Source organism: Euprymna scolopes, chromosome 10 (assembly GCF_053919585.1).
Source record: "Euprymna scolopes isolate OS-2025 chromosome 10, ASM5391958v1, whole genome shotgun sequence".
NCBI classification, from domain to species: domain Eukaryota; kingdom Metazoa; phylum Mollusca; class Cephalopoda; order Sepiida; family Sepiolidae; genus Euprymna; species Euprymna scolopes.
Window position 1 is genome coordinate 33618309 of NC_136491.1, and position 24060 is coordinate 33642368.

Here is a 24060-nt window from a genome sequence, read left to right on the forward strand (position 1 = left end):
GAGGAAAAGAGAAAGTTCAATTCCACAAAAGGAGACTAGCTCAACAATTATTATTGGAGCTTATACAATAGCACAACAAGAGTATGAAATGAAAACACAAAACTATATATTGGTCGATATAGAATGGATCATTTATTGAATAATGGAATACAGGTATAAGTTAACCATCCATAAGCACTCGCGATCTAAAAAATCGCCATAAAAAACTTCAACTTTTTAATATAAAATATTAGTACACCCTCTGAACACATAACCATTACATAACTTTTAATAAATTACCGACCTAGAATCGCCTGCATCTTGGCAAGGTCTAATTAACAATATATATACTTTAAACATAAGCCCACAAACAAATTTACCTAACAAACCTATCCCCGTAAATATGTACACTTAATACCACCTGTTAAATTGCAACCAAACCACCAATTATCACACGATGCAACGAGAATATAACCTACACAATATAAAACCTAGGCCCAATGAAAAAATTGCTTAGAAACCCTTTCCCAGGGTTAAAGACTTAAAACCTAAATTTAGAACCATCTAACCACCACCCCTAAATCTCACTGGCAAGCCCCCCCCCCTAAGAAATTATTTAAAAATCAGCGCATTTGTTCTCCACTATTAGATTTACACAACCCCCCTAACTCAGTAGTATTTACATTAAAACTTTTAAATGTACCGAAATTATAACCTTAGAAAAGCTCCCCCGATTCAACCCACCCCACCCCCGTCACCCATATAGGCATATCCCCATCCCTCTTCTACCCCTCCGACTACCAGCCAAGCGGGTTCCCAACCCCTCACAAGCAAACACATGCATTTTCCAATTTCCTTCTAGCTGCCACTTCCTACTGATAATATAACTTAGATTTGAACACAGTTGAACCAGTCCAGTTTCGGGTAATTTCCAGCACAAGAGTCTCCGTTGAACAAATGCAGTTTTTTGCCATCCAAATTAGAAGGAGAAAAGAATTCACCAGACCAACGCATCTACGCAAGACTACCCTATCCAAATATTTGGAGAAATATGGAACTTTAACGGATAGCTATAAACTATGCTTCTTGTATCTCTTGGAGATTAGAGCTACTATATTAAGTAGTTACGCCAATTGGATGGACCTGAGCCTCGTGTTTATAAACGAGAAAGTATGTATTCAATTTTCACGACCTTGATTGTTCATAAAAACATAAATTTGATGCCCTTTATAATCGAACTGCAAGAAATTTAAAGTTTTACCATGGAATATTGAAACTATCGTTACCAGTGAAGCAATCTTTTAATTTATTTTAAACCCAAGGGCTTTCCCGGCTTACTCTACATCTATTTTTTTATCTGTGTTTATATATATGGATATATGTATGTGTATATGTGTATATGAATGCATATATATATATATATATATATATATATATATATATTCCTTTATTTTACTATATTTTTACGGGACCACTTACCCCTCACTCCTCAACCTCATTTCCTGCTACTCTGACCCCCCTCTTGTCTGTATCCGTTTCTTTTACGAACCCCTAAGAATTATTATTAACAGTATTTTCATTATTATTATTAGTAGTAGTGGTGGTGATGGTAGAGGTGGTAGTAGTAGTATAGCTACTACTATCTTTATTATTATTTTTATTATTACTGTCTTGTTTTTACCGCTATTATTATTATTATTATTATTATTATTATTATTATTATTATTATTATTATTATTATTATACTCATCATTATAATTGCTGTTATTATTATTATCCTCGTTATTATCCCCGTCAATGCTACCATAACCGCTACCATTATCTTTATTTTCACTGTTATTAACATTAACTTTGAATTTACATTCATAACAGCTATTGGTAATATTATTTTTAATGTTTATTTTTTATGTTTATCTTTAATTTTGTCTTCAATTTTACTTCTATTTTATTTACAGCTTTATTATTACTACTATTATTATAATTTTCATTATTATTATTATTATCTATCGTACTATTATAATTACCCTAGTATTATTTGGTATATTTTACCACTTTCATACGTAGTAATGGTTTCCTTACTCCTCCACTTTGCCATCTATATGAAATACATGTATTCTTAACCTTTTGCACCAAGTTAAACGCACTCATAGTCATTGCCATCCTAATCTCCGACCGCCCCCTTATAATTATACTCCCTATATCATAACAGAAGAAACTTATAAGTATATTGCCGCATATTACCTTTTAGTTTTCAACCGTGCATACCCCCCCCCCAAATTATAAGCGATTTTATAGCCGCCATTTGCCGTTTAGGTTTCACCAATCAATATTACCACACAATAGAAAATAGACACCCCACAAACCGTTAAAATAAATTACCACGCAGCAACAATACACCCTAATTTAACCCTAATACATATACCCCTTAATCTCAATACTATGTTAAAGACCATATACAAGCTTATATATCATACTATATATAACACGCTTCTCCTTATTTATTTAGAATTCAATAAAGCTTCCCCCAACATTCTATAATTCCTCTTAATTGTTTTCGTCCTGACATAAAGAGTCTCTTCTATCCCCAAAATGTTGCCTGTATTCCATTATTCAATAAATGATCCATTCTTTATCTATCAATATATAGTTTTGTGACTTCATTTAATACTCTTGTTGTCCTATTATATATATATATATATATATATATATATATATATATATATATATATATATATATATATAATGGGCTCTCCCGTCGTGTTCGACGCACAAGGGCACAAATTCGTTCTGTTTCACTTTGCCTTCAAGGCTTGTGCCGCATGTGTGACACGAGGTCAGCTCTGCTCCCACAAACCAAGCCGCACGACTTACAGGATACAGGCGTGGACGGTTCTGTTCCTAATCTTGCTCTACGAAGATTTGTTTGATTCGATAGCCGTGTGTCAATGTATGTGTTAATGCCCGCAAAACATTTTTCCCTCCACAATTTTCTATCCGCAGCATCTTCTTTAAAGGTTTTTTGGGTTCAGGCCTGCGTGCTTAAGATTGTCTTTCAGCTTTCCCTGTACCTCAGAAATGGCCGACCCACATTTCGATTACCGTCTTTCAGTTGACTGTATGCTAGTTGCTTAGGAAGACGGTTTTCATCCATGCGAACAAGGTGACCAGCCCACCGAAGCTGAAATTTCATCAGGAAGGCCTCAATACTTAAAATGTCGCACCTAGCAAACAATTCCGAGTTAGGGGCCTTGTCTTTCCATGTTAATCCACATATACTGCGAAGGCAACACTTATGGAATGTATCCAGTTGCTCAATCTGCCTACGGTATGGAGTCCAGGCTTCCGATCCACACAGGAGTATCGAAACAATCACTGCACGATAAACTGAGATTTTGGTCAAACCTCTTTCATTCCATACTCTTGACCGCAGTTTGCCGAAGGCATCAGTCGCCTTTGAAATTCTGTTCAATATCTTATCATCAAGTGATGCTGACGGATTCACCTTACTTCCGAGATATGCAAAGGATTTAACATACTTTAGAGGCTGTCTATTCACTAAGATTTTCTGAGGCGGTTCCACATATTCTGGTCTCAGAATATTCACACCACCTTGCTGCAACGGGGTGGGCTTTGATTGGAAGATAACTTCTGTCTTTTTAATACTAGTCGTCAAACCAAATGCTTTTGCGGCATTGGAAAACTTGTCAACTAATTCTTGTGCTTCTTCAAATGAAGTGGCCACGAGTGCAGCATCGTCTGCAAAAAGAAAATCACGAACCATTTTGCTTCTTGTTAGTGTTTTAGCTTTGAATCTTTGATGATTAAAAGACCCCCCAGTAGTTCTAAACTCAAAATGGACACCTTGCGTGTAATCTTTAAAAGCATGGTCGAGCATGATTGAAAAGAAGATGGCAAAGAGCACAGGTGCCATAACACAACCCTTTTTCGTACCGGTTTTTACCTTGAATGACTCAGAGAACTTTCCGTCTGCTCTTACACGTGCCTCCATATTCTCGTGAAAGGATATTATTGCATTTAACATTTTTTCGGGGATTCCAACTTTATTCAAACCTTCCAAAGTGCGATTCTGTTGACAGAGTCAAACGCCTTGGTTAGGTCGATAAAAGCGACAAACAGATCTTGATTATTGATTGATATGTATTTTAGACCGGATGCACTCTTCGCACATGGTCTGGATATCAGACAAGAATTCTGCAGCGAAGATGGCTTATCTCAGTGTCAGGAGGGATGTTCGGCGCCGATTGAGGAAAATGAAAGAAGATTGGTGGTCTGCAAAAGCCTCTGAGCTCCAGGCTGCTTTTGATAGGAAAGATCCGAGGGTATTTTATGAGGGACTGAAAGAAGTTTTTGGACCACAACAATGTGGTACTTCACCCGTTATGAGGGCAGATGGCACAACCTTGTTGACTGATAAGAATGACACCCTTAACCGCTGGAAGGACCATTTTCAAGGAGTGCTGAATTCTTCTTCTGATGATGACGATGCTGTTTTGAGTTCTTTGCCTGCAAGAATCCAAATACCAGAACTAGATGTGATTCCTAATTTTTCTGAAGTTCTCGCAGCTGTAAAACAAATGCTACTGAGAAAGTGTGCAGGTGATGATGGTATACCGGCTGAAATATTCAAGTTTGGGGGGGAACACACTTTTGAAAAAACTTTTGGAGGTATTCATGAGGATCTGAAAAAGCGGTTCTGTACCTCAGGATTTCAGCAACTCGTCAATAATCCATTTCTTCAAGAATAAAGGAAAGCGCATTGATTGTGATAACTACCGTGGAATATCACTGCTCTATGTGGCTGAAAAAGTACTAGCCAGGGTCATTTTGAACAGGATAATCATTCATATAGTAGACAAAATTTATCCTAAGACGCAGTGTGGTTTTAGATCTGGAAGGGGAACCATCGACATGATCTACTGTTTACGCCAAGTTGCATAGAAGGCACGTGAGAAAAATCAGGATCTGTTTGTCGTTTTTATCGACCTAACCAAGGCGTTTGACTCGGCTTCATCCGGTGACTCTTGGTCGAGCCTGCCCCATGAATGACGGAAAATCGCAAGGATCAGTTTAAAATTCTGCAAGAGAACAAACATTATATGCGGGTGTTTAATGTACAGGCCGGCCGATAAAAATGGTGCTTCTTCGTTATTGTAGCGAAATCCGAAAATGCTAACTACTTACATTTTTTTCTCAATTTCAACAATGTCATGTCACAATTAGTTAAGTCTTCCATGATTCAATGAAAAACTGATTTCGGCTATGTTTGTTTTGTCCAGTGACGTGTGCCGTAAACACAATAGCTAAAATTTCTAATTTCATCGAAAACTATTTTCTTTAATAATTAATTTATACCTTATCGTTTTACGTGGGGTTTGGATGATTTCATTACTGCAACAGGGCAATTCATTAGATTCTACGAGATTTTCCAGTGCGTGCTTGCATACATGTCCATAGTAAAAATAAACCCTCACGTTTTCCCCTATGTCCGCCTAAGGAAGAACAAGCAACGGACGTGCATTGTATGACTTATTGTATCCACAAGTATTGAGAACATAAACATAAGAAACACATTTTGTCTTTGTTTTTTGTTTGTTTAGCTTTTAAGCAAACTGAGTCACAGCAACGCGTGGTCGGGCACAGCTTGTAGTTATATAATCTATCATCGGTTGTAAACCGGGAGTTCAACGGTTGTGGACTATTATATACTATTTTTTTTTGTAAATAAATGATTGCCAGATCAATACTTTCAAGTGGTTTTAGTGACCATATAGTAAATGAAATATTCACTTTTTCTTTTGTTATTTTTTTCCTTATGTTGATTCTTTTTTTTTCCAGCGTTGCCCACCTGGATCACGTAATTTTCGAGAGCTTCAGTGTGCGTTCTTTAACGGGCAACCGTACGCAGGTCACAAGCGGAAGTGGAGACCCGCCAGAGCAGGTAGTCCCTTTCACTGTTTATTCCCTTGCTTTTTTTTTTCATAGAAAACGCTCGAAACAAGGCGTGATGGCACTATCTTTAAGGATCTAGCAAGAACGAGAGATAATTAACGCAAAGACCTGGTATGCCTATTGGTACTAGTCTTGAAAATACCAAGACTGTAGGTCGTAGCAAAACAGAGCAGAAAGAGTGGTCCACAACGTTGTCATTCATGGAAACAAGTTACTGGTATAAGAAAATGTATCAAAATAATGTATAGAACAATAAATACAACGTGGCCCACTTAAAAGTAGCCCAGAAAAAATGTAGTATAGTGAAGGAACATTAGTTTATTGTTTAAATTACCTGTAATGTTATAAAAGATGCTGGAGTGCTCTATGTTTACATCTATGCATTTTGGGGCATGTTTAACGTTTACAGGTAGTGTCCGTAGATCTTCTCTGGTGATTCTCCTGATAGCATTGATAATGTTCTCCTTTAGTTGGTCTAGATTGTGAGGACTATTTGCATAAGCGTTTTGTTTTAATGTCCTCTAAAGATAAAAATCACATGATGACAAGTCCGGGAAAATTGGTGGCCATAATACTTTGCTTATTGCTCTCTCTTCCGTAAACATGTCATCAACTCGTGTTCTGAGAGACGTGTGGAATGTAGCGCCATTTTGTTGGAAAGAGAATTGCATTTTGTCTTGTGGTGACAGTTGGTGGTTAAGAGAAGGATTAGAGAGATCAGACTACTTTTCAGTGGATTCCTTTTATTTGAGAAAAATGTGATCGGGATACTTTTGAGCGGGCCGCTTAATCTGACAAATAAATTGATTAGAGAAACATTGGGATACTTTTAAGTGGCTCAAGTTGAAAAAAGAAGAGAAGGATATCGGGCTACTTTTAAACGGGCGGATTAATCTGATAAAAAAAAAAAACATTGAGAAAATTGTATCGGGCTACTTTTAAGTGGGCCACCTAACCAGAACACTATTTTTGCACATTTCCACTTTTTAAATCCTTCCCGAGTATTTTTACGTTTTCCAAATAAGCACCGCGGGCCGGATTAAAGACTTCAGCGGATCTGGCCAACGGCTCGTAGTTTAGAGGCTCTACTCAATATTCATCGTTCCTTCCTCAGTGCTCATAGCTGAATAATCAGTAAAATAAGATATAAATAAAAATCCGTGAAAAGAATCAGTAGATACAGAAAAGATAGGTGTTGTTACAGTACGCTGATGTTATTTCTATCCCTTGCTTGGTGTTCAGCAATTTGATTTTAGAATAGGTGTAAACCGAATGAGGTGAAACATAAATACTGATAATACGGGCCATTTATCGATAAAACCAATTCTCTTATTTTCCGGACAATTTATTTTTTAATGATTTTTTTGTTCCCTGTTTTTTTTTTTTACATCCGAAATAAGAATTACTTTTCGTTTTCTTTTCTAAAAAAAAAATGACCAAGCTCCAAGCACTGCATTCTGGAATACATCGTCTTTCAATCCATGTGCGTTGGTGTGTGCCCCTGAAAACATGAATTGGTTGGTGGTGAAATTCTCCAGAGTCGTTGTCGATGGTACAAGCTGCGGACCAAACAGTATTTGCACAGCTGGCAAATGTATCGTAAGTACATATTTATTGGAATGGTTTCTTGATCGAAATGCTCTAAGATGGTACATGGGATTTGTTAGTTAATACAGGATATAGGATATGCTCACCTCGAGTTTGACATATTAAGTTAACGTGTCAAAGGAAGTGATGTGATAAAATAGGTTATTACTTTGTCTTAAGATGGTATGTGGAATCTATTGCTGTATGTATAAAAAACATCTGCACTTCGAAGTTAGTCATACAATATATTTTAGTACGTATTAGTCATATAATGGATTTTAGTACGTGTTAGTCATACAATATATGTTAGTACGTTGGATTTTAGTACGTGTTAGTCATATAATGGATTTTAGTACGTGTTCGTCATACAATATATGTTAGTACGTTGGATTTTAGTACGTGTTAGTCATATAATGGATTTTAGTACGTGTTAGTCATATAATGGATTTTAGTACGTGTTAGTCATACAATATATGTTAGTACGTTGGATTTTAGTACGTGTTAGTCATATAATGGATTTTAGTACGTGTTAGTCATATAATGGATTTTAGTACGTGTTAGTCATACAATATATGTTAGTACGTTGGATTTTAGTACGTGTTAGTCATATAATGGATTTTAGTACATGTTAGTCATATAATGGATTTTAGTACGTGTTAGTCATATAATGGATTTTAGTACGTGTTAGTCATACAATATATGTTAGTACGTTGGATTTTAGTACGTGTTAGTCATATAATGGATTTTAGTACGTGTTAGTCATATAATGGATTTTAGTACGTGTTAGTCATATAATGGATTTTAGTACGTGTTAGTCATACAATATATGTTAGTACGTTGGATTTTAGTACGTGTTAGTCATATAATGGATTTTAGTACGTATTAGTCATATAATGGATTTTAGTACGTGTTAGTCATATAATGAATTTTAGTGCGTGTTAGTCATATAATGGATTTTAGTACGTGTTAGTCATACAATATATTTTAGTACGTGTTAGTCATATAATGGATTTTAGTACGTCTTATTGTGAAACACAAAGACATGTGTGAGGGTGTTTACAAACCACATATAGATGAAAACTTGTATGTAAAGTTACATTTTTACGACTCTTATTGAAATGTAATTTTAAACTATGCATTTCATGTGTATTTCTACTTTTGTTCATGACGTGTTTTTCTCTTTCTTTTCAACTAGCCCGTTGGTTGTGACAACAAACTCTATTCGTATGCGACTCCTGACTGGTGTGGTGTATGCGGCGGAGATAATTCCACGTGTTATTGGGAAAAGGGGATCATTACAAGGAACATTTCTGCCGGTGAGATTTCATTTAACATTTTTTTCGGTCTTTGTATTATATATTCAAGCACAAAATCAAATGATTTCTATTAAGCAGCTCGTTATTATTATTATTATTATTATTATTATTATTATTATTATTATTATTATTATTATTTTTATTTTTTTTTTTGTAATGATAATGATAATGATGCCACTGAGCATCCTATTGAAAAGAGAAAAACTGGGGGATAACTTTGGATCTGGCGACAGACGCCTCAACCATCTACTGTTTATAGATGATTTGAAAATATTCGGTAGAAATGAAAAGGAAATGGAGAGACTGGTAGAACTTGTGGGGACATACTCAGAAGACATTGGGATGGAGTTTGCGATTAGTAAATGTGCGGTGCTGGTGATGAAAAGTGGAGCAAAGGTTCATTCGAATGGAATAGTGCTGCCAAATGGAGAAATCATGAAAGAAATAGAAGATACAGAATATAAGTATTTAGGAGTGCTGGAGTGTGTAGACATCATGAACAGAGAAATGAAAGAAAAAGTCATGAAGGAGTATCTTAGAAGAGTGAAGCTAATTGCAAAATCGAAACTGTATGGAGGAAACCTAATGAAAGCAGTACATGCATAGGCAGTCAGTGTTTTGAGATACAGTGTGGGAATTTTAGAATGGTCTGACAAGGATTTGCATGCCATGGATATCAAAACAAGAAAAGTTTTAGCAATGTTTGGTATATTTCACATTCGAAGTAGCGTAGAAAGGCTGTATCAAAAGAGGAAAGACGGTGGGAGAGGATTGAAAAGTGTAAAAGATTGTGTTAGAACCGAGGAGATGTCGTTGAAGGAGCATGTGGTTAGAAGTGAGGAGTATATGCTTAAGGTTGTGGCCAATGAAGTGGAAGTATGTGAGACCAGGGCTGATTATCTAAAACGTATGGATAGAGAAAGGGCAAAGGAACTGGCTAGGAAAAAATGCATGGAAGGTTCTTCCAGGATATAGCAGAAGTGGCTGATGAAAGATCATGGCAATGGCTTAGAGCTGGGTATCTGGCTAAGAGTACTTAAGCTTTTGTTTGTGCAGCACAAGAGCAGGCATTAGGAACACGATTGTTCAAAAAAGTGGTTCTAGGAGAGGAAATTGCTGCAGAATGCCGGATTTGTGGTAAGACCTCAGAGTCAATTGCACACCTTGCAACAGGGTGTAGTGGACTGGCCCAGAGAGAGTACCACAAAAGACACGGTCGCATAGGACTCCGGATATATTGGGAGGCGTGTAAGAGGGTTGGGGTGAAGTGTGCTGGAAAATGGTTTGAGGAGGTGCCTGATGAAGTGAGAACAGGTGAGGATGGCAATGTAGAGGTATGTGGGACAAAAGTGTCATAACGACCAAGCAATTGGAACATAATCGTCCGGATTTGGTCGTCATTGACAAGGTCTGAAAAAAACTGGCAGATTGTAGACTTCTCAGTACCCTAGGACAGGAATGTGAGAGAGAAGGAGAATGAGAAGTGGAGCAATTATGCTCCATTGGCCTTGGAGATAAGGCGTATACACGGGGTTACAACACAAATAATCCCGGTCGTAGTTGGTACACTAGGAGTAGTATCAAGTCGTCTGGAAGGACAATTGAAAAAACTACAAATCCCCGATGTTTTAAGCGGCCTTCAAACCTCTGCAATTATAGGTACCACCAACATCCTTAGGAAAACCCTTGATCTTTGAAACTCCTGGTTTGAATCCGGGATTAAGGGAAATTCTCTGGAAATGAATCCCATCCCTTTCCAGAGAGACATTCATAAGTGAAATCAGAATTATTATTATTGTTGTCATTATTATTGTTGTTGTTGTTATTGCTGCTGTGTTGTTGTTGTTTACTCATTAGTAATAGTCACACAAGTCATCATTAAAGATTGCTCTGAGAACAAGTTGTGGTGTTTCTTGGAGTCTGAGTGACAACAAGTCTCCCCAGATTTCCAGTACTCTCCACCTCTTTTGATAACCTTTACAAAAGAATTTGCGTTATCGCAACATCTGCTTACTATTGATTTCTTGTTGGCGGCAACAATTGTTCGTCAATGGAATTTGGATGGCAATACGCCTCCCAGTCCTCTTTGCATTCATCAAGCGGAAGTCTGGCTAGTGCTTTATCTCCTCGATTTTTCAATCCCCCTTGACCATTTTTATTTGGTGTGGTGCCCGTTTATGGTGACACTCAGAAAGACAAAAAAAGGAGGGAGCGATATTTTTCAATTATTCAGTTTTCATGCTTCCATGTGATGTTCTTTTGTATTTTGCATCTGTAGCCATTTTTGTGTCCAGTTTGTGTGTATTTTATGTGTGCTGTTAGTATCCACAGTCAAGAGGTTTTCTTAATATTTCTGCATTTTTCATTATTGAGATTCCCTGCGTCTTCTCTGTCATCCCTCTGATTTCAATCCCTCCCATTCTTTTTTCAAAGATCTTTGCGTATCGTTCATAGCGCTCCTACTATTAGTGATATTATCTTTACTTTGTTCATTCTCCAGACTCCTTTGAACTCTCTGGTCAGTTCCGTTTATTTGCTCCACTTTTCAGTCTCCTTCATCTTCACTCTGTGAAGTGCTGGAACGGCAAAGTCTACAATCTGCCATGATTTTCCTTCTTGTTAACTGTTATGATATCCGGTCTTCTTGCTTGAATGAACTTATCCGTTTGTATATTTATATCTCATAGGATCTTGTGACTTTCATTTTCCAGTAGTGCTGCCGGTTTGTGTTTGTACCACTTGTCTGTGTGTATGAGGTGCAATTCATTGCATAATTACCAATGTACTGCCTTCTTCACTTAGTTGTGTCTATTTTTATATCCTTTTAGGGTTATTTCGCTGCATTCACTAACTATGCGGTTTACTGTTTCGTCTCTTTGTACGCAGAGTCTGCATTTTCTGTTTTCTCGCTTATTATTATTATTATTATTATTATTATTATTATTATTATTATTATTAATGTTATCATTATTATTATTATTATTATTATTAGCGGGACTTGTGGAAACTTTACAGCAGCATCTTCCATGTGTAATATATTGCTACTAGGCATTCTGTGGACGTTCAACGTAAATGGACACCCCGCGATATCATTAAAACCATTTTGTTATAACTGTTAAAGTATTTTCCGATTAATCTGGTTAACCTTTTTTGTACCAATGTTCCTTAAATGGAACATAGTTTTCAACATACTATAGAAATTGTAATTTTGCTTTAAATTCAATTTTTATAAGTGATTTCTATTAAAGTAGCTTCATTTTACTCCAGATTTATGAAAACTTTTATAAATTATTCTTATAGTTATATTTAAAGCAAAATTACAATTTCTATAGTATGTTGAAAACTGTGTTCCATTTAAGGAACATTGGTACAAAAAAGGTTAATGTAGTGTCAGAATATATCTGAGCATTGCGGTTTAACTCCAATATCCTATAGGAGCCTGTGACGTAATTCTATTGTAGTTGCACCCGGCGTGAACGGAAAACCCATGATATCATTATACCATCCTTAGAGAGAACAGATACTACCCTTGAATTCTAGCAAGAAGACAAAAAAGGCATAGTTTAGTTTCACGTATGGCCCCAAAGCGACGTCATTTATTTTGGTTACTTTTTTTTATATGGCATAGTCGGTGATCGGCAGATTCTATTTATTAAAAAAGAGGATAGAACTTCATAACATAGTACGAACATTAAATTAGCGTATCTATATATTGATTTAATGTTTCTAGTATGTTATAACGTTCTACCCTCCTTTTTAATAAATAGGATCTCCTGATCGAATAATTTATAATCTGGAAACTGTGCCACATGTACGTACAGTATTAATATATAGATTATTATTAGCGGCAGGAGCGCCCGGCTTTGCCCGGACGTAAAATACGCTTAAATATGATATTTTAATTTGTCCAGATTTCGTATACATTATTATTGACTCGTGAATTCAAAAGTAAAATAAGTATTTGGGTGCAATCAGCTCGAATCAAAACCTAAACTGTTGCATTAAAAGCTGGTGACGTTACCACTAATTAAAAATTAAAAATAAACTAAAATGAATGTACAAAATGTATTACGATTGTTCAATTTTGACCTCTTTTTGACCCCTTAAAGACTATGTTAACCGGCTAAAGACAATAAAAGAATAGTCTATAAAAATCCGGAGCCTCTAACGCCGCTCTTTAGTTTTCGACTTTTAGTTTCGGAGGAGATAGACTTTGAAAATATGGATACTAATACACAGACATATAGCCTTTTATATATTAAAATATGTTGTCATTCCAGATCCTCATACTGGGTCGTCATCAGTGATTACTTTCTGACAACAACCGGTCGTGTTCCCTGGAGTCTGGATGACAACACTTCTTTCCAGATTTCCAGTACCCTCCACATTCTTGCGATAACCTTTGCAAATGAATTTTCCATTGACTTCTGGTCCTGGATATGACCTTAAACTATATCCAGTGGTGAGGCCCAAGCTTGTGGGCTTTGGGGAGTGTGGAGCCATCTTTTAATTGCCATTGCTCCCAGGTCCACTCTGACCCGGAGTGGTAGTACCTGTTAGGGTCCCAACTATGGGTTAAATAGAAACCGACTTGAAAACAACAAATACATTCTATTAAAAAATTTTTCTTCAAAATCTGTGGATTCGGCATTAAATAACCTGGAAAGGGTTGATATGCCGTAAAACAAAAAACCAACCAACCAACCATTGACTTCTCGATTGCAATCACCGCTGGCCTTCAACGGAATATCTGTAAAATTAATGTAATTTAAGCAAAACAATATTTTAGTCACAAAAATTTTTTAATAAATACAATTCATTTTCTACTTTAATTATTATAAAATATTAATACTTGTAAAAAACGATTATCAATCAATATTAAAGTTAATTATATATTTAATAAAATATTATGTTTTGGATTTTGTAGATAAGAATAAATAATTTGGATTTTTTTCTTTAAATAAGATTTTATAATTTGCATTTTTTTCTTAAAATAAGAATTAATAATTTCGATTTTTTTCTTTAAACAAGAATTAATAATTTCGATTTTTTTTTTTAAATAAGAATTAATAATTGGGATTTTTTTCTTTAAATAAGAATAAATAATTTAGATTTTTTTTAAATAAGAATTAATAATTGGGATTTTTTTCTTTAAATAAGAATTAATAATTTCGATTTTTTTTTAAATAAGAATTAATAATTGGGATTTTTTTCCTTTAAATAAGAATAAATAATTTGGGGTTTTTCCTTTAAATAAAAAAATTCAGGGTTATTTAATCGGGCATCAGTTAAAGCTGTTAGATTTAGGGTACAATTCATAAAGTTTCGGTCACATTTAGTTTTCTGTGGTTAATATATTTATTATTCATTTATTTATTAATTCATCTTCGTATGCGATTAAAGTAAATACTTGAAATGTCTCAAAAGTAGGCCTTTAAGATGATTTAATGAATATGAATACCTCCGGGTTTCTCCTCCCAAGAATATGATAGACTGGTTATGACATAACACCGATTGTTCGATTAGTTTAAAATAAAGATATGCCGAAAACCCCACGCTTAATGATATTACCAGCTCCGACCTGAAACAACTATCCAGTAATACGACTTACGAAATTATTATTCGAATATATAGCCGAGGCTACTCAGCTACTTCGAACGAATATATCTCTTTCGTGAAACATGTCAAATTAGGACCGCGGTAAGAGAAATGACGAGCTACGCGCTGATGTAATTTAGTTTCGATCCTACCTATATAAAGCATAATATTTTATTTCTAAGAAGGAATTGTAATTAAAAAGGTTAATTAAACATCATTAATTAAAAATAACTTCATTCTAAACTTGTTATGTCATTAATTTAAATTTAAAATTTTAAAATATATTTTTTATTTTTATCATTATATAAGTAATCAATTTTAATATTTCCTTTAATTTTCTCTACAATAACATTAATTGTAATCTTGTAAGGGAGACAAGTGTGTTTAATAAATTTTATAAATTGACTAAGTTTTGTGCATTCATATTTTAATAATTTGACTTTAGTATTAGAAGGCTTAACCAAACACATATATACAAACACAATCAGTCACTAACAACTATTAGCGAAGGGAAATATGAGCAATGAAAGAAAGAAGGAGGGGAATAACCCCTTTACACACAGTGTGGACCCCGTAAAAAATTACGTTACATCAGTCCGACAACTATCAACCAACTATTAGAGTGATTTGTATCATACGCATGCACACACACACACACACACACACGACTGTAATGACCCATCCATTAAATTAACTTGACGTCGGGCGAAATAATATGTCTCTTAGTGACGTCATTGTTTAATTTTAGTAACCGTTGCTTTATAAATGGAAGAATTGGATGCTGAAATATAAGAATTTTTAGAACACACCCAATCAGAATGGACGGACCTTTCCGTGGGAGCCTTTATTATTTCTGAATTGGAAATTGGAAAATTTATGTTAGGTCTCTGTATATATGAGTTACGGTCGTTGTAATCACAGAATCTGTGAAACGTGTAGAATTAGTCCCGATGACAACTGGTAGTAGTGGTAGAACTAAATATTTTGAGAGAAAAATACGGACTCCTTTCTCTATAGATGTTGCTCGTAGGATGCAGTGTAGTATTTTATTATCACGACTAAATATGACTAAAATTGTGTGCGAAAGCTACATACGATAGTGGCTATTAGCCTAGATGTATTGCATTTGTATGTGGCATCCGTTGTTGCAAACCTACTATGCTTTTGCCCAAGGGAGAATTTCTGCTGCTGTTTTATTAATATAGAGATATGTTTGTAGGAAAATATGTTTTTCCAATTGTATTTTACCTTTTATTTATACCAATCCCTTTATATTTCTCCTTGGTGTATGCTAAATCTAACTATAGTACGGATGCAAATAGATGACAAAACATGAACAAGGCTTCTTTCTTAGAACTGCACGCCTGTGGAACTCTGTTCCGTCTGCCTGCTTTCCACCTGACTACAACCTGGATGTCTTCAAGTCCAACGTAAACAAATTCCCGATGAAACACCCCTTAAGTAGACACTTTATTAAATCTCCACACTAACGTACTGTACTTACAATAACCCTTATCCCTGCGTGGCTTCCGGGTCTTGATAAGTGGTGACCACATTGTAAAGAAAAAAGAAAAAAGTGTATTCTCTATTTCAAAATGTTATTCATCTTACCATTTATTTCTTTGAACATGTCAAAACGTCAACTCTCGACAGTATCTGTTTCGTAGCGCTGATTCTTTACAAAAGAGGTTTACTTTTCTTAAGTGTCAGAACTGAAAGTATTCAAAATTGACATAATAGTTATATGGTTGTTTCTTCCCTACGAAACAGATACAGTAAAGTATGAACGTTTTGACATGTGGAAATAAATAAATGTTAATTAATAACATCCTTGAATTTGAGATATAGTTGTTTTGTCATATGTGAAGTAACTGGGAATGTGGTAGACTGCTAAAATGCAAAACTTTTACCAATTCCTATAACAACATTTTGAAATACAATTTATCCTATTTGAACTGAAATAGGTATTTAGGTTTTTAATATTATTTGAGACATAGTCCTGAAAAGCCAACAGACGTGAATAATAAAACCGAAAATGTCGCCATTCGGTCGACATTTTATCTTAATGAAATAAATCGAAAATGGAAAATAAGCAAATTTTATTCAAACGAATAAATGATAAAACCTAATTATAGACTAATTTAAAAAAAAACACTCATTAGAGCTTGCATTAATTGCAAATTGTGAGGGTTATCCACATATCTATGCAAAGACGGTCGATTTCTGTTATATATATATATATATATATATATATATATATATATATATATATATATATATACTAGTAGTTCAGTCTGGCTTTGTTCGGGCGCTATGTACTGTTCATATCTTTATGTGCATATATATATATATATATATATATATATATATATATATATTACAAGGTGTGACTCATGTCCAGGTAACCTACATCTAAAATTCAAAGTGGCGGAAGAGTTTGGTAGAGACTGCAAGCGTCAAATCTTTAAACTTTGACATCTTTGCAGCCAAATTGTCGCCCCAAAACTGATTAAAATGCTTGCCGCAGGTTTGAATACCCTTTATGTAAAATGTCAAATCTTTGGGCCCAAAATTTGCTGAATAGTTTGCTAAAGACCACAAAGGTCTTATCTTTTGAATTGTGGCCCCTTGGCAAAAACCGATTAAAAAGCTTGAACTTTGTTTGAATACACTTTATGTAAAATTTCAAATTTTTAGACCATAAATTGGTTGAGATAGTCAATTTTTAAAAAAAAACTTTGACTCCAATTCCGAGTCCTTAACGTTTATTGTTTCAAGTTATAAATCTTGATCCATGTCCAAGTAACCTACATTTAAAATTTCAAGTGTTTAGACCCAAAATTGGCGGAGCAGTTTGGTAGAGTTTTCAAAGGTCAAATCGTTGAACTTTGACCCCTTGACAGACAAATATTTGGCCGAAAACCGATTAAAAAGATTTTCCCAAATCTCCATGCCCGTTATATAAAAAACAAAGACCTACCGTAACAATTTTTTGTTTTTATTCCTGTAACACTTTTTTAAGTGAAACAAAAAAACAACAAAAAAAAAACAAGTGGTATTTTTTCTTTTCAACAAGTCCATTTTGTCAAAACTAAATTAAACAAAATTAATAATTAATTTTTTGTGTTTTTTCATATTATTCAACAAAAGTTTAAAAACAAAACACTTTTTATTTGTTTTTTATGTAATATTTATTGCGAAGTTATTTTTAATTTTTGTAACTAATGTAAAGTAAACTTTGTTTTTTTTTATTTCTTTTCCTAATTATTTTTTCCTGTAAGGTGGGGCTGGCCAACCGTTTTATTTTACTTAAATTAAGACAGCCTGGTATATTCTCGTATGATTAGGTAAACTTTTCCACGTTCGCATTAGATAATGTTAAAGTGGGATGAGAAAAGACAGCGGATGTGGAAAAACCTCGCCAATCCACTCGAGTAGCTTTCCGATATATGGTTTAAGATGGAGAAAAAAGAAGCTCTCGGCTAGTCCGGTTGATCCCCCTACCTCAATATTTTCCATTACGGCGCATTACGTCAGATTACAAAGAAAAGCCGAGCGGACGGTGAGTTACGTCAGGTTCAAATTCTTCACAAGTACTGAAATATGTCTGCACACATGTAGCTAATATAGTTCAATGTGTTCCCGAGAAGGACATATTTATAGAACTAATTCCTATAAACAAAGACATACAAGACCTATACATTGAAGGCCTATACATTGAAGTTAGGGAAAATCTTTTTAACCGGTTTCCGGCCAGAAATTTGGCTGTCAAGGGGTCAAAGTTCAACGATTTTATCTTTGAAAACACTACGAATCTCCCCAGCCAATTTGGGGTCTAAACACTTAAAATTTTAGATGCAGGTTACTTGGACATGGATCAAACTTTTTAATTTGATTTGAGCCTAAAGCAATAAATGTTAACGAGTCAAAATTGAGGACAAAGTTAAAAATAATTGACCTCTGCGGCCTCTACCAAATTACTCAGCCAATTTTTGGTCTAAAAGTTTGAAATTTTACATAAAATGTATCCAGACATAAGGCAAGCTATTTAGTCGGTTTTTGGCCAAGAATGTGGCTGTCAGGGGGTCAAAGTAAAAAAAAAGATTCGACCTTCGCGGCCTTTAGTCTTTGGGTCTAAAAATTTAAAATTTTACGTAAAGGATATTCACACTTGCAGCAAGCTTTTCAATCAACTTTTAGGCGAATATTTGTCTGGGAAGAGGTCAAAGTTGAAAGAGTTGACCTTTGCAGACTCCCCCAAACTCCTCCGCCAATTTTGGATCTAAACACTTGATACTTTAGATGTAGGTATGCGGGACATGAGTCAAACATTTTAATCTGTAATATCTGTAAATATGCACATAAAGCTATGAACAGTACATAGGTTCCGAACAAAGCCTGGCTGCACTGCTAGTACACACACACACACACACACACACACACACACACACACACACACACACACACACGCGTGCGCGCACGCGCGGCAACAGATGTCATGTCTACCTTCGTTAGCAAGGACCGGAACCAGTCAGCTACTGTCAACCGCGAGAGATACAGCTGAAATTAAAGATTTATTCTTATTTAATACATTGAACATCAGTCAGAGTGATCTAATCATTATATGACGATCTACACGTATATATATATATATATATATATATATATATATATATATATATATATATATAAATATTTCTGTGGAATTATATATTCTTATAATATATTACAATCCTTATTTAAGAAGCTCAATAAAATTACAGAGCGATATAGTGAATAAATGACAAAAGGCTATATTCCAAAGTTCATGATGTTGACCATCTTATAATTTATTCCTTTACAGATACTGTCAAGAATTGCAAATGTCAGCAAAATTAAAGGAATAAATTCTAAAGTGGTTTACATCATGAACTTTTACATATAGTATTTTCATTTATTCACTATATATCCATCTCTCTATCTCCATATATATATATATATATATATATATATATATATATATACTAGCAACAGTACACTTCGTTGACTGGGTTCAAGAACAACCTACAGAAAATGGACTCTGATTTATGAAAGTATGATAGATTATATAAAGGAAGGGTTGTAATGAGATAGCTTCGAATTTGGGGGTATCAAAACCAAATCAAAATATGATGAAAGTAAAAATAAAATAGATAAACCCCATAATTTATTATACCATACCTGTTAACACTGAATCACTCATCACAATATTCTGTGGATCTATATTAAAAATCTTGTTAAACGTTGTGACATATTTCCATACTATGGAGGTCAGGCGCGAACGAACACCCCATAATTTTATTATATCATCCCTATTTAAGTTAAAACATACTTATCAAAGTATTATTATGTACATCTATATCAAAAACACTTGTAAACGTTTTTTTTTTTTATTTTTTTATTTCCATACTTTGTGGACCAGGCGCGCACGCGGACCCCACAATTTTAATGAACTACTGTTCTGCCAGATCAAACATACCCATTCCTGTGTCTCGATACATCTTCTATTATTATATGTAATCAGTTTTCTATAATAGTCAACCATGTAGGAGCCTATTCGTGACCAGGCACACACACACATACACACACACACACACACAGACGTTCAGCTTTATATTATAGATACATTCTTTGTGTAGAATGAAATCTAATAGCGCGCGCAATTATTTAAGAGCATAATATATATTTATATTATTACGGAATTTCAACCAAGCTTGGAGGGGCGACCTATACAAAACTTTTGTAAGTTATCTAAATTTTTATTATAAACTGTTGCCGTCAGCCATATTTCGACCTGTATGGTTCTGAGCGAATTCACATGTCAAAATATGACTTGGCAGAGTAGTTCATAATTAAAACTCAAAAACTCTAAAAATTCTTCTTTAGTTTCTCATTGGCCATGTTTGAAAACTAGGGTACAATTTTGATCGGCATTTTTGGTAGTATTAGAAATAAGTATGTATTATGAGTGAATAGCAAGGAGACCTGGTTGCCCCCAGGATTGAATGAAGATCAACAATTGTCCAACGCTTTTAATACACGTATTGTCATAGAAATCTGTGATATCGACCATTTTTTTTTAAATCGAAACGATTAATTGCCTGCTCAATGTAGAGACCCACCGCGTTGCACCGTGAAGAAGGTTCCCATGTCTCCCCGAAGTGACTTTCTCCACAATGCATTGTAATCTATATTGCACTGTGTTGTGATGGCATGAACTCATTTACATATGTGGATAATATTACACATAAATAGCAAGACTCGGTTAGTCTGAGTGTGTGTTAACCAGAAGCCACCGAAGGCCGAGCCGAGAGCAGATATGTTCTCCAGCCAAGCCTCTCTTACTTGACAACCATTATGTAAATATACTGTAAATATACTTTTCCTAATACACTTCTTATTGATCTGCCTTTGTTTTGTTGAGTCTTCATTTGTATTTCCTTATACGTTATTTGGTTCAACCTGCAAACGTAACAGTTGGCGACGAAGATGAACGTCAAATATAACACACTGTAAGGAACGTACTGCTGATTTTATAAAAATGTGTTATATATAATGGTTTGAATTAAAGTTTAAAATTTAAAAATTAACTATAATGTTTACAATTGTGCTCTTAACAGAAACATTCATTTTTAACGCGTCTCTCTCTTTAAAAGAACTTGCTGTTGATTTTATACGCCGGACCTATCTGCTTGTGTGGTGATAAAACTTCTTAAAATGCACTTGTAATGTTAATCTGGTTAAAGCCAGCTGTTCCTTATTAGATATTTCGATTATTGATTTTAGATAGTTATCGGAGACATTTCGATTTAGAACCTAATAACACTTAGATACACTTAGAACACATTTGTGAGAAATTAAAAAAAGGCTGTTTATCTGCTTTGGACTTCATAGGGAGTGAACTCACACGCAAAAATACACACACGCACACACACAGACCAAGTGAAGTTTATATAGAATTAGAGATAAATGCAGTTGTCGGGTTAGAGATAAAAAAAAAAAATAACGCAATAAATCTGGTTGAAATTGAAAATTAATTCAACTGAATAAGTAACAGATGTGTAACATGTTCAAACACTAAAAAAAGGAAGGAGAAACCCGGTACAGCAATGAAACTTACTAAATTTCAATAACCTAATCGGCCTTTCCAGATTGTCAGACATCTTAAATATTAATAAAATTTAATATGAAACTTATTTTATTTAAATAAAAATAGTACATTGCAGCCTATTTTTCGACCGCTTCACACAACTAATATAATTCCTAATTATATATATTATAGTAGAGTCGTATGCCTGTCTGTTTGCTCGTTCACAATTTAATTAATATATACATAAGACACACTGTTTCTAAAATTTATTTTCATACTGAAAACGGAGGTGATTCCTGTTCATACTTTTTATTCAAAGGCAATATCATTCAAAAAGTAACCTTTTTTTTAATTACATTTTCACCCCAAACAAGGCCCATTGCCACTTTGGTGTAGGGGGCTACTATCAGGGGCAGCAACTACTGGGGCACTATGTTGGGATTTGGGCAGCAAGATGTCGGTTCACGTTACACTTGAACTTCTGCATGTCAGTACAGTTAGGGAAGCAGGGACCTGGAATGGAATTCCAGAGTCTAGCGGTTCTGGGGAAGAAACTACTGGAGTAGAAAGATCTTTTACATCTAGGGATCTCTACTGTGTGGGGGTGGGATTTAGCTGCCTGTCGGGTTTGTCGAGGGTGTCTACGTCGTGGGGGCACAAGTGTCTGCAGTTCGTCAGAGCATTCACCATTAAAATACTTACTCCATTAATCAATTTTAATAATTAGCTTTATATTAATTATTATTTGTTCGAATCGAATTGTTTTAATTTTTCTATTAAGAAATATTATTTAAAGTTGATTTATTCAATTTATTTTTAATTTAATTCAGTAATTGCGTAGACATTTTGTAAACATTGTTTTTAAAAAATAAAAAATAATACTTCTATTATGTTTTAAACGTTTATAATAGTTTATTTTGGAAGTATATTTCATAAAGAAAATTGACAAACCACTTTAAAAACAGAAATTACGAGTTTTATATATTTTATTCGCAGTTTTTTGTCGACTCTTCTGGCGGCCATGTTGTAAACCCTAACGGTATTTTTGGAGATTACCGGTTTTTTTTTCTTTTCATTTAATATTCATAGAAGAAAATGGATGTTTTATGATTTACGAATAGGTTTAAGGCTTCTAAGTTTCATACTAGGATTGTCAGCAAAGATCCGTCGTATAACTAATAAAGATATAATAATCAACAAATTCTAAAAAAAAGTTGAACGCCTAGAATGAATCATGGGTTTTTAATTACTACAATCAATGACAACCATTATAACTGTTGCCTTAAGAGAGAGAGAGAGAGAGAGAGAGAGAGAGAGAGAGAGAGAGAGAGAGAGAGAGAGAGAGAGAGAGAGAGAGAGAGAATGAGAAAATCGAACTATTACTATTTTTTCAAAATTAATGGTCCAATTAATAGTTTGTGAATATTAAGAATACAATAATAAGTATTTTATTTAATATATATTAAATTGACATTTTAAAGGGAACGTATAACGATAGGTTCCCCTCTCACATACTGAAGTAAACAAAACAAACTCTGTTGGCAAAGTATACGTATGCAATTCTTGCGGCAACTAGGCTGTTTTCCTCGAGTCATTCCCGACATAATTTGAATGGAATTTCTCTAACCATTTTACTAACATACTCGACGCTAGGCGGCGCTTTGTTAGTATTACTATTTGAAAGTCTACTAGAGAATAGCGTCGACAATGTTTTTGTTTTTTTGTTTTCTTTGTTGCAAAGAACGTGTAGACATAATTCGTTCAAAATTTTAAAATGCGTTTATTTAGAGGAAAATATCAAACGAATCACCAACCGCTAATTAATAACAACAAATTCTATTAATAAATTTTAGCAATAGTTTTTTTTTTTGAGGGAGGGATGGGGGCAAATGTAAAATTAAAACAATTAGGTAAATAAATTAATACATATATAACAAATAAAAATGAACATTTAAACGTTTTTTCAGCTTACCAGAAATTTAATTAGCAAACTTTACGTATGTACCGTATATTTCAGTGTATATAAGACGGCACTTAATGTTTAAAAAATCATCTTTTAAAAAAACGATATTTTATAAGATACCGAGTGCTGTAATGTCTAGCCTAAACAAAACAAACATGGTTTCGTGATTTAGCAGTCGTCTTATACAATCGATATATGATAAATTCTTTAAACTTTGCTTCAATTTTGTACCTCGTCTTATTTCAAGGTTGCCTTATACACTGAAATGTACTGGGCTTTTTTCCTCGAATCATCCCCGACTTGATTTGAATGGAAATTGTCCAAACATTTTGCTAAAATATTCTGACGCTTAGCAACACTTTATCTTTTACTATTTTTTAAGTCGTGTAGAGCATAGCGTCGACACTATCAAAAATGTCCCCCACTCTTTATCTGTGCTTAAACCTAAACGTAGAATCCATGAACAAAGCTGTTTTCTTAGAACTGCACACCTGTGGAACGTCTTTCCGTTTTCCTGCTTTCCAACTGACTACAATTCG

At 34.4% G+C, this 24060-nt stretch overlaps 1 protein-coding gene across 1 annotated transcript in view; it reads left to right on the forward strand.

Moving 5' to 3' along the window:
• The window catches only part of LOC145285922 (ADAMTS-like protein 2), a 525770-nt gene that overhangs the window by 288310 nt on the left and 213400 nt on the right, over window positions 1-24060 (forward strand). Inside the window, exons 4-6 of the mRNA XM_080134423.1 lie at window positions 5836-5938; window positions 7391-7548; window positions 8732-8852. Coding sequence (XP_079990549.1) covers window positions 5836-5938; window positions 7391-7548; window positions 8732-8852 — 382 coding nt within the window. The remainder of the gene's footprint in view (window positions 1-5835; window positions 5939-7390; window positions 7549-8731; window positions 8853-24060) is intronic.